A 12825-nucleotide genomic window follows, 5' to 3' on the forward strand; every position below is an offset into this window, starting at 1 on the left:
AAGTTGTTGAATTTCAAGGAGGTATCAGGTAATCAGGTAAATACAGAAATTGCTCTTGATGGTTTTACTTACAGATATTCAGAAATTATTGAATTTGGAATACTACTGATGAGTGTCCTCATAATGGTCAAATGTTTGATTGAAGGTTACATGTTCTCCAAATAAGTGTATTATTCTCAAAGAAAAAAATCCCAACAGTGCGAATGTCATTCAAAGATATTAATGATTTCTGTCTGGTAAAAGACTGTTACCATATTAATACACTACCCATGAACCTTTAGCAGCAAAGTTATCTAGAATCACATTGGAAAAGGGGAAGTTAGCATACAGAAACAAATGTTCACATTATTTTTCACATTCAGCAAAAGAGACCAAATGGAATAAAACAGATCTCTTGCAAGAGACAGATATATCATCAGGGTTCTCTAGGAAATAGAGTAGGCCAAATAAACTGGAGTATCTAGCTATAAAAGGTATAAAGAATGTTCTTCTTAAACATTTTCATTGCAATAATTTATAAAACCAACTCCTGAAATTTATTAAGTACATTTTAATCTGAAAAATTTACTTTTGTCCAGTTATTTTCATTTTCAAGGTACAAGATAATATCAGTATCTACACATTGCTTTACTGTATGAAAATTGATTAAAAGCTTCCATAATAAAGTATGCTCTGACTGCTGACTTTATTTTCTCAAATGGTCTTTCGATAGGAGACCACCAATTGTCTACTTGGAATTAAAACACGTAAGAGGATGTCAGTTATATAAATCTGACATACTAATGAGAAAAGCTTTCCAATAAAGCAAAGCCTCAATGTCTTCTATAGAGTGCAAGATTTTTCACCACTGCTACAGAGTAGGCAGTGTTCTGGCAGACATCTACAGATCTGCAGCAACCCCACTCAGAAAGCATTCATCACTGTCAGACAGGCCCACCTGCTCTGGTTTGATTGCAACTGCAGGAACATGGCTAGCACAGTAAAAGGGCCGACCTGTAAAGCTGCCTAGAGATTGCAATTAGTTTCTGCTGTTCAACAAATGAAGTACTAGCTCTTCATCTTCTGCCAGGGACAGGCCAGTGTCCAGTGGCCTATGCTCATCAGAATCAATTTCAGACTTCATTCTCTTCTGCCGAGCTGCTGTCATCTCCTTGCATTCCTCATGGCTGCTGCTGCTATCATTTCTCTTCCTTTTGACTTTTACTTCAGTTGATTTGCTGCATATAAGATAGAGCAATGTAAAAATCAATAACAAAACTTTAAGTACAGCAATAAATTACATATATTACAATATGAATCAATAATTTAATTTTAAAGTTGAGTTTCACCATTTTGAAAGGTAATCCAAGTAAGTGGTACTAGAATGTAACCAACATTAGGACTCAGCAATTGCAATCCTGTAACAAAACCTAATTAAACTGCTAATTAATTCCTACCTTCAGTAGAATGACCATGAAATATTCCTTGCAATTCATTCAGTCCCATGCAAATTATTGCATTACAGCATTCAACAAAATACAGATTTACTGCACTTTGTGGAACAAATGTACGTTCCGTATTCATTGGTAGCTAATGAAATAATTGATGGTGGAAAATGGATGTTCAACTTCATTAATTCAGTTATATTATAAATGGAGGGACAGATCGTTCAGCCCAAAAGGTCCACATCAAAGATTATGCTCCACATTTCTCATCTTGCCACATCAATATATTCAATTCCTTTCTCCCTTGTGTTTAACTAGCTTCTTAAACGATTTACACTAACTAGTCACTTCAAATTTCACCACATATGCCAGTGATATTAAACTTGATTCTGATTCAACAAACGTTCACAAGTGATTTGTACACTTACAGTGTTCCTTGTCATTGTGCAAATGCAGTACTCCCAGATTGTTTGTATGCCTGCCTAATAGAATGGCCCCGAGATGGATCATGAAGCTAGCAACATTTGCCCAGCAAGTTTAGGGTTTCCTTGCATGTATGCAAAATTACAAAAGGTGCTCACTATTATGCTCCAAAGCTCAATTCCCTTTTAAATTTAGGGATAAAAACTCCAAATGCAAGATGCTAGAGGTGGAATCTATGGAATTGGGCAGTTGAGCTTCAGACTAATACCAAAATCTGAGGAAGTTTGAATAGTTCTCATATTGCCACATAATAATTCAACTAATTAATTAAACAATGAACAGAACAGACAGGAACAGACTCTTTGTCCTATTAAGTCTGTGCTGACAAAATGGCAATTTAAACTATGGTGCACAATTTCTGTTTGTTCCTGTGTCTGTCAGAATATCTCAAACTTTGCTAAAGTCCCACTTCAATAACTTCCCCTGGCAGTGTGGATAAAAAACATTGCTATGTAAATCTCCTTTAAACTCTCTCCCTCTCACCTCAGTTACGCTCTTTAGTACTGTCATGTCTGCCCCTCTCATAACTTTATATATTTCTATCAAATGGCCCCTCAGCTTCTGACACTCCAAGTTTGTCCAGCATTTCCATCGTTCTGGGACCTTCTCTGTGGCTAAAGAGGGTACAAAGGACTGTGTCAGCAATCAACACTTGCCTCCCCAATAACTGGCATAGGCCCCCAAGGCCTGATGGGGTTATCTACTCAACGCGTTCTTTAAAAGACCCAACATTTCCTATTCCTTAATACTGATATGTTCAATGAACATTCCCCTCCCTGCTATCATTCATGCTCTTCTCCAATGTAGAGTGTTAACTTATCATTGATCATTGTCTTTGGCTCCTTGATGGGTTCTACCCTTTCCCTGATATCCTTTTGTTCTAATGAATCTATTGTCAAGGACATGTCATGACCCCTTTTGCCATTTCTGATTCTCTGATGAGTTCCGTCCTGCTAATTGACCCCTTTATGATAACAAAAGAATAGCCAACATTGTCTTGGCATAGACAATCATAGGCTGGTGCACCTTACGTTCGTGGTAGGGAATTACAGAAGATTCCCAGGGCAAGAATCTACACACATCAAGAATAGCATAGACTTACTAGGGAAAGTTAGGGAGGACATGTTGAAATTTTTGAGAGGTAATGAAGGTGATTTATGAGAATAGGACAATGGACTTCAGAAGCAAAGTTTTCGACAAGGTCTCTCATGGTAGACTGATGCAGAAGATTAAGGCACATGGGATTTAGGCAGACTTGGTAGATTGGCCTGATTGTTATTTATTATCGATACAGTGACCACATACCAGTTGTGGTCTAGTTTTACATGTCTGAACTAATAATGTGCATTCACCATACACAAGCTCTGCTAGTCTATGAAATAAATTGCATAGGAGTTGGCTGTGATCTCATTATCTTCCTGGAAAAAATGAAACCTACTTTGACTTATTTGTAATTAAAGGAAATAAATTTGAACAGCTCAGTAAAACTGTTTTATCGACTTCTGAAAGCAAATACAAATCAACTTCCTTCCTTTCCACCATTCCTAAATCAATTCCAAGACTTCTCTCTCTGAACCAGAGTTAACTCTAATTCACCTGCCTTCTCGGTTATGCCTCTGCTTCTTCCTCAAATGTTAAACCCCATTGGTTATTGATCCCAGTATTAGCCAAGGTCCCACATTATCTGTGGACCCCAGGCTACAGGAAAGGGTTTGGTTAATATGCAGGAAGGAGGAAAAGCAGGCTTACAACAGTAACATCTGCCCATGTTTGCGAGTACATTTTGATAATGGAAATATCTTTCTTTATCTCTTGCATTTTAAATAACACTTGTAAACAGCAGCCCAAATCATCCATCATTTCCCACTATCACTGAGTGATCACCAATATTTATCAAGACTGCTCTAAGCTGTACAACTTTTTCTAATAAATCCACCAAAGTGAAGACAACCTTGACCTCCCTGATCTATGATAGTATTGCTGCAATCTCCTAAACTGAATTCATTAATTACTTTTGTTTCTGATCATATTTTACACAGTCAACCTTACATGCTAAATATTTTGTTGAAAGCAAACATTTAGAATTATACTGCAGCAGTATTAAGAATTTAAGAGTAACAGAATAACAAGACAATAAAATTCAACATTAAAGGCTGTAACACAAGAGAGTCTGCAGATGCTGGAAATGTTTATTTATTTAGAGATACAGTGTAGAACAGGCCCTTCTGGCCCAACCAGACTCACCGCCCAGCAACCCACCTATTTAACCCTAGCCTAATCACAGGATTGTTTACAATGACCAATTAACCCACTAACTAGTACGTTGTTGGAATATGGAAGAAAACCAGAGGACCCGGAGGAAACCTGTGTGCTCATGGGAAGGATGTACAAAATTCTTACAGACAGCGTTGGAATCAAACTCTGAACTCCGACACCCTGAACTGCAATAGCGTTGTGCTAACTGATGCCTGGAGGAAACACACATGCATAAAATGCTGGACAAACTCAGCAGGTCAGGCAGCATTTACAGAGAGGAATGAAGAGCAAATGTTTTGGGCCAAGACCCTCCGTCAGGACTGGAAAGGAAGGGGGAAGAAGCCAGAATAAGAAGGTGGAGAGAGGAGAAGGAGAAGCTGGAAGGTGATAGGTGAAGCCAAATGATGGGTATGGTAAATAAGTCGAGGGAGGGAGGATGATGTAAGAAGCATGGAGGTAATAGGTAGAAAAGGTAAAGAGCTGAAGAAGGAAACTGACAGGAGAGGAGAGTGAATCATGGGAGGAAGAAAAGGAGGAGGGTCACCAGAGGGGTTAGGCAGACGAGGAGAGGGTAAGAGGGGAGCCAGAATGAGAATTGGAAAAAGAGAGAAGGGGGAGGGGGAGAGATTACCAGAAATTGAAGAAAGCAATGTTCATATTGTCAGGTTGGAGGCTGCCCAAACAGAATACGAGGTGTTGCTCTTCCAACCTGAGAGTGGCCTCATCACTGAAGTAGAGGAGGCTGTGGACTAACATATTAGAATGAGATTAGGGACCATGCCAACCATTTTAGTTTAATTGCCTATTCTTATTTTATATAACATGCAAATTATAAATGAAAAAGCGAAATGCATAATTCTTAAAAAAAATCCTCAAGAATACCAATTTGTTAATGGAATAATGACTTGATAAGATAGATATTTAAAATTAAGAGAGGCTTTGATCAGGTAGATAATCAGTGTCTGTTTCTCATACTAGGTGTGTTGGAAACTAGGGTCATAGGTTTAAGGTGAGATGGTGGAGGTTAAAGGACACCTGAGAGGTAAAAAAAACACACACACACAGTAATTGGCATCTAGTATGAGCTACCAGAGGTTGGTGGAGGAGGTGGGAACAGTAATAGTATTTAAGAGGTATCTGGAATTAATGTAGTCAAGTGGGATTAGTATAGATAGGCATCATGATTGGCAAAGATGCATTAAGATGAAGGATCTGTTTCGATGTCGTACAGCTCTGAGCCAACAGGCTCCTTGAAGAGAACCACTCCTGTGCTTATCTTGCCTGGGTTAACTGCCCAGAAATGGTTCCTGTAGTGCTTGCTCATAAAGAGATCCCTAGGCTGGATACAGAGGCCATATGCTACTTCAAAACCCTGAAGCATTATCTGCACAGCATCCCAGGGAGCATCAGTGCAGGAATTACCCCTTCAAAACTCTACTGATGATGGGTTTAACCTATGTACTGAGAACGCACAAGTCTCAATATATGATTTTCTCTGCCTTAAACATAATAGAACTCCAAATGAACAGGAAAATAAAAATCAAGCTGCTAAGAAATCAATAAAACTCAAAAGCTCACTTTTCAAATAACTTCATAAACATCAACTTTCTTCACAACTCTGACATCTACATCCTAAAGCACACCAATTCCTGTCTGTCCACCTTCGTTTTCATCAACACTGTCTTCATCAATGACTGGTCATATCATTCCTTCTCACTGCAGAGCCAAGAATTTTGACAGAGCTCTTTAAACCTGTGAATTAATGCACCATGCTTTGCATGATATTATGGATCAACTTGCAATGATACCTTATATTGGAATTACAATATTACCCCCTACAGAAAATGATTGTACAAAAAAATCGTACTTGATCTCCATATATTCATATTTAATTTTAAATATTTTTAAATATTTAAATATTTTAAACTTTTCAACTATTGGAAATAAAGGCTAAATTAAAATGGCATTCTCAAAAACAGAAAAAAAGCAAAGAATGTTATTAATATCTTCCAGGTACAGCACTGCAATTACAGTGTTGAATCTTAGCATATGAAAAGAAAGTAGTATGCCAGGAAATTCAGATGATTATTATTTTTCGTGAATATATAAAGTTATGCTTCAATAGAATATTTTTTAAGTTATTAAACTCTGTAAACCTGCTTATGTTAACTGACATACATAAATGCGCTAACAAAATTTTGTGCTAATTCTTGCTCTACAATAAATCGCAATATTGAAATTTAGCGTTCAGTTTTACTGTGTAAAGTTGTCATGCTGGATCATACAACCAGAATAGTGCATGACTTTAGAACTAAAATTTCATGTGCTATTCTGTCTATGTTCATCAGGTTTTCAACTCTTAGTTAAATGTGATTTTGGCTTAATCCTTTTGACAATCAATAATCTAGGAGCTCAGAAGAAAATGAGTTTTTTTTAAAGCACGGAGAGTTGCTGGTTCCTCTGACTGGCTCCATTCTCTCATTCTCCAACTCAGCTATATTTTCCATTTTACTGCAGTTCAGTTTGTTAATGGTGGCACCATCACTGTGTTCTCACTTTAAGCTAGACACTTATTTTACTTCGGGTTGAAGCCCTCTAGTTCAGCACCTTTGATACAGTCATTCACTAGTTATGCAAGGGCTTTGAGTACCACTGGTAACCTGAAACTTCAGGTGTGACTGCAAAAGTTGCACTTGAAGGTTAATTCAGTACAAGTTAGAATAGATTCTAGCCAAATTTACATCTTGGTCAAGAACATAGAACAATACAGCACAGGAATTTGTCCTTAGGCTTACAACATGTGCTGAATTAAACAAATTCTCTTCTGCCTGCGCACGATCCATATCCCTTCATACTCTGCATATTCCATGTCTATCAAACAACCTCTTAAACATCACTACTGGGACCGCTTCTACTTTTCCCCTGGTCAGTCCATTCCAGGCACCTACACTCTGTGTTAAAACGCTTTCTGCCTCCTACTTTAAATGCATGCCCCCTAGTTCTTGATATTGCTATCCTGGGAAAATGATTCTCTCTGTTCACACTATCTATGCCTGTCATTAGCTTATAAACTTCTGTAAGGTCTCCCCTTAGCCTCCAAAGCCCTCTAGCAAACAACCTATTTTTGCCTAACCTCTCCTTGTAGCTTAAACTCTCTAATCCAGTTAAACCTTAATTAGAATTAGTCAGTGCAAATCTTTACTACAGATTCAAAAAAACCTGGCCCATAGAATGCCAGCCCAGAGTTATAACATTAAAAAAATGTAAATATAACATACACCAGATTTTCTCACCCACTGATTGCCCTTGGTTATAATTACCACTTACAAAAGATTTAATCCCAAATTTAGCATTGTGCAGAATTGATACTTGGCAAATGCAGTAACCAAAGAGTATTAAAAAGTATTGGAACCACAGTTTTAATAAAACAGCTCTACTAAATCTTTTGCTCATAATATAAAATTACACACTGGCAGGTGTCAACCACTGAACAGATAGTTATGTTCCTGTAATTATCCGTACAAGAGAGAGGTTAGCTGTTTAGTGTGAAAGGAATATTACAGTTATACACACAAAATGCTGGAGGAACTCAGCAGGCCAGGCAGCATCTATGGAAATAAGTACAGTTGATGCTTCGGTGGGGGGGGGAGGAAGTGAGGCAGAGGAGTGAGAAGGGGTGGTGGGAGAGGGAAGGGGAGAGAGGGGGAGAGGATGGAGGGGTAGGGGTTAGGGCTGTAGAGGGGGGTGGTGGGGGGTGGCAGAGGGGGCAGAGAGAGAGACTTCAGTATACTGGCATTTCTCAGTTCCTCATTGTTTACATTTTGTACACATTTTTTAGTTTCTGTTTCTATAAGTATTTCAAATGCAATGATCTAGCCCGGTCATGTCACTCAGCTCTATCCCCTTGTAGCTTCTTTGCATAACCAGAATATTTCATTGGCAAAATATGAATAAATTACACTCACTTTTTGATCTTTGAGTTGTCCCAAATAAGCGGTAGCCATGATTAACCATTAATGCCATGATTAACAATTAACAGGAATCCACTGTAATAATATGATTTACAAAGTATTCTGTTTCTCAATTCTAATAATAAATTACTATTGGTGTCAAACTAACTGTCCTTTGTTCTTTCTTTTTCTGGAACAGGATTCTAATTGTTACTTTTAAACCAGCTGGATCCAATCTAAAATCTAGTGAATTTTGAAGGCTGTCAAGTTAAGATACTTTCCTCCAATATCAGTTATGGAATAGAGACTGCTCACTGCTCCCATCCCACTAATGGACTGCCACTGTGCTCTAGGGAACTCTATAACCTAAACAAGTTAAATTAGTTAATTTAAAGCCAAATCACAAAAAATGCAAAATATGAGGAAAGCATGATGGGATAAAAAGAAAATAAGACCCAAACAATTCAGCTTTCTAAAAACCCCCAACTCTGAAGAAACTTCTAGAAGTTAATTTTAGTACAGAAGGACAGGCCTGTATTAAGACCTGTTATGAAGCTAAAACTCCACTCTCATTTGAAATCTTTGATGAGTTTCTAATGGTTAAGTACTACAAAACTACTCCTGTTTTCTTCCAAATATCAGAGTTAACATCGCCGGTGTATGTCCTGAAATTTGCTAACTTTATGGCAGCAGTACAATGAAAAACATGATAAATAAATATCGAGAAAAAAAATCTATACATACACATACATATATGTAATAAATAGTTAAGTTAAAATAAGTAGAGCAAATAACAGAAAAAAGTAGTGAGGTTGCATTCCTGAATTGCTGGGCATGTGCTTTCAGGCTTCTGTACTTCCTTCCTGACGCTAACAAAGAGAAGAGGGTATGTCTGGGTTGGGGGGGTCCTTAGTGACGGGCACTGATACAACAAGGCTAGTACCCATGATGAAGCTGACTAATTTCACAAGTTCCTATAACTTAATTCGATCCTGTGCAATAGCCCCTCCATACCAGTGATTCAGCCAGTCAGAATGCTGTCCACCATACCTTTGTAACTTTCAAGTGTTTTAATTGACAAACCAAATCGTCTCAAACTCCTAATGAAATATAGACACTTTCTTCAGAGGGTTCTTGCCTTCTTTATAGCTGCAACAATATTTTGTTTCCAGGTTAGGTCATCAGAGATATTGACACCCAGGAATTAAAATTGCTCACTCTCTCCACTTCTGATCCTTCCACAAGGACTGGTTTGTGTTCCCTCATCTTACCCTCAATGAAGTCCACAATCAGCTCTGTGGTCTTGCTGATGTTGAGAGCAAGGTTGTTGCTGCAGCACCACTCAACTAGTTGGTTTATCTCGTTCCTGTACACCCTCTCACCTCCATCTGAAATTCTTCCAACAATGGTTGTGTCATCAGCAAATTTATAGATGCTATTTGAGCTATACCTAGCCGCACAGTTATAGCTTCAGAGAGAACAGAGCAGTGGGCTCAGCACACATTCCTGTGGAGTACCAGTGTTGATTGTTAGCAAGGTGGAGATGTTATTTCCAATCTGCAAAGATTGTGGTCTTCTTCTTAGGAAGTCGACAACCTATTTGTAGAGGGAGGTACAGAGGCTTTCCAGTCAGGACTGTAGGAATGATGGTGTTAAATGCTGACCTATAGTCAATAAACAGCATCCTGATACAAGGATTTGCAAAATCCAGGTGATCCAAAGCTACGTGGAGAGCCACTGAGATCGCGTCAGCTGTAGACCTATTGTGGCACTAGGCAAACTGCAGTGGGTCCATGTCCTTCCCAAGATAGGTATTGATGCTAACCATAGAATCGCTAGCGATATTCATTGAGGCAGCTCACACTACTGTTGTTGGGCACTGGTGTAATTGTTGCTCTTTTGAAGCAGGTGGGAACTTCCAATGGTAGCAGTGAGAGATTGAAAATGTCTTTGATACTCCTGCCAGTTGGTTTGCACAGGTTTTCAGAGCCTTACCAGGTACTCCATCAGGCCCAGTTGCCTTGCAAGGCTTCACCCTCTTCAAAGACAGCCTGACGCCAGCCTCAAAGACAGAGATGCTGCAGGGATGCTCATAGCTGTGGTTTTATTCTCCCTTTCAAAGTGGGCACAAAAAGCATTGAGCTTGACTGGTAGTGAACCATCACCGCCATTCATGCTTTTGGATTTTGCTTTGTAGGAAGTAGCCTTGCAAACCTTGCCCGAGTTGACATGCATCCGATGCCTCCTCCAACCTCGCTCGGAATTGTTTCTTGGATCTTGAAATAGCCCTCCCCAAGTCATACCTGGTTTTCTTATATAGACCTGGATCACCAGGCTTAAATGCCACAAATCCAGCCCTCAGCAGACTCCAAACCTCTAAGTAACCTCATGAGAATCCAGTTTATCAAGGCCACTGGGGGAGCAGGAAACCCAGGACAGAAACACCCCAAATGCTATGTTTAATCATACATCTTGAAATACTTCGATTCTTGTCCAATTTCCTTTGTAGGAACTGTGAATGGTAATTGCCTTCTCTACTATTTCTGTAAAAAAAAAATCCACAAGTATGAACTATCTTACTGACAGTAATAGAGACAAAATGCTGGAGGAACTCAGCAGGCCAGGCAGCATCTATGGGAAAGAGTAAACAGTTGATGTTTCTGCCAAGTGCCTTCATCAATATTCAGTGTGCATCACTTTGAATTCCAGCTCCTGGAGATTTTCTCTTGTTTTTGATTAAACTATCTTACTGAACTTATTTCAAAGAAGCTGGCTGTCAGAAGCATTACTGAATCTAATGGGATTAAAATCTATTTAAAAAGATAACAATGGATTACATTGGCTTACAGCAGTATTTTTGGAGGGTCATACAGTCCAAGGCTATTTTCTGGTCTCTTTTTATCCTATCCAAAGATCTACCTTCTTTTAAAAATCACAAATGCGACTTAAAACAAAAAATTAACTTTACTTAAAAGTTGTTTCTGCCAATTAAGTAAAGTCAAGATGGCACTAAGTGGTGACTCCTTTGCTTGCATCTTCAGTAACAGCTCTATTTCTATCTTTGATATCTCTTTTTTCCCTTTTCAAGGTTCTTTTGAAGACGCTGACCTGGAGTTACACTCTGACTTTGGTTCTTTGTGGGAATGGGTCCCACTCTCAGGGCCTCATGACCGGCCGCTGTTTGATATCCCAAGGACGCAGCCTGAAAAGTGAGTGTGCCTTCAGGGTTCCGGATTTTTGTGGCTCTGGAGATGTTCTGATTTTAGGCTGGTGCCCCTGACTGAAGCGTCGCAGAAGAACACGGAACATTGGGAGTAGTGAGTTAGCTGCCGGGGGTTGTGTGCCAAGAAAGCTGCGCCTTTCTGGGGCCGACTCTGTGGGCACAGAGCTTGATAAAAGTGATGCAACAGTCTTAACATCATAAATCAGCAAATTCTTTATTATGTCTCCCCTCTCGCTGTGAAACGGAGACACCTCTTTTTCCCTTATTAGGGAGAGAGACAGAGAGCCTGTGGTATGTCAAATACTGGGTGAACGAGTAGCTTTTGGGGTACTACAAGTCTGTCTCTTTATTGATGCTTTGCTGCACGCTACAGTGCTCGGTGGGAAGTGAAACTGGGGGGAGGCTTTGGGGTTCTAATGTTTTAACTGCAATTCATTCTTTGGGGCACTTCTCTGATTTCATGGATGTTGGCAAAGAAAAAGAATTTCAGGATGTATATTGTATACATTTCTCCGACATTAAATGTAACTACCCATTGACTTATTATTTTATCTTCATTCAAATTAATTGCTCTTAATTCATTTTTCACTGATTTCTCACAGTACTGTATGTCTAAACTAAGATCGCTACATTTCAGATAAAGTTATTTATTTCTTGATCCACAACAGAAAACACACTTATTATACATTATTCAATCCATCTTCTACATTCAATTAAATTTCTCATTGCAAAATTAATCTTCAAACATAAGTGTAAATAACTTATTCAGTAACACCACCTACTCCAATTTTTTAAAGTAATAAATTATTCATTTTTTGCAACTGCAAGTTTAGTTAAATGATTATATTTCATTTTATTTTGCTCATTACTGTATACAGAACATTCACTGACAACATAACATCAGTCAATGAGAGGTGGATAAAGCGCATTATTGAAAGCAAACAGTCAACTTTACTGCAAACCCAATTTAGAAAACATCTCAAGAGCTGAGGAAACACAAACTAGTGGCACTTCAAACTAAAAGAAGCAAATTCTTCAACTAAAAATGCAGTGTGTGAGGACTATTTGTACCTAGATTATGCACAGAAAATTAATTTCAGTCACACCAGATTGATCACTTGATTAACAAGAGAATGGACTCTGTTCCAACTTTGCAAAGTTTTCTAACAACTTATTGGTTCATTCTTTCAGGTAAATGGAGCTCGTCAGCTGGGAAGGCAGTCCATCTAAGAGAGGGAAAACTCTGATTTCAAACCTCCGCTGCCTTGTGGCTACACCCACTCATGGGAAAGGCTTTGGGAGTAAACCCTAAGGACAAATCCGGAACTGGAGTCCCTAAGGCAGTCCAATGTTGCCTTCAACCTCGCTCTGGCAACTCCTACTGTATGGTGCCAAGCTGTATCGGCCCTTGCCCTTCCCTTGGACAACATCGGTGTCATGGAGAGGGGAGACTTGCTTCATGGGCAACTGCTGGTCTTCCATACAACTT

The 12825-nt window shown here is 38.9% G+C and overlaps 1 protein-coding gene across 1 annotated transcript in view; it reads right to left on the reverse strand.

Moving 5' to 3' along the window:
• Positions 1-513: 513 nt before the first annotated feature.
• ddx10 (DEAD (Asp-Glu-Ala-Asp) box polypeptide 10) overlaps positions 514-12825 on the reverse strand; it is a 313215-nt gene continuing 300903 nt past the window's right edge. Inside the window, exon 19 of the mRNA XM_059964262.1 lies at positions 514-1217. Coding sequence (XP_059820245.1) covers positions 1019-1217 — 199 coding nt within the window. The 3' untranslated portion in view covers positions 514-1018. The remainder of the gene's footprint in view (positions 1218-12825) is intronic.

Source organism: Hypanus sabinus, chromosome 3 (assembly GCF_030144855.1).
Source record: "Hypanus sabinus isolate sHypSab1 chromosome 3, sHypSab1.hap1, whole genome shotgun sequence".
In the NCBI taxonomy this organism is placed as follows: Eukaryota; Metazoa; Chordata; class Chondrichthyes; order Myliobatiformes; family Dasyatidae; genus Hypanus; species Hypanus sabinus.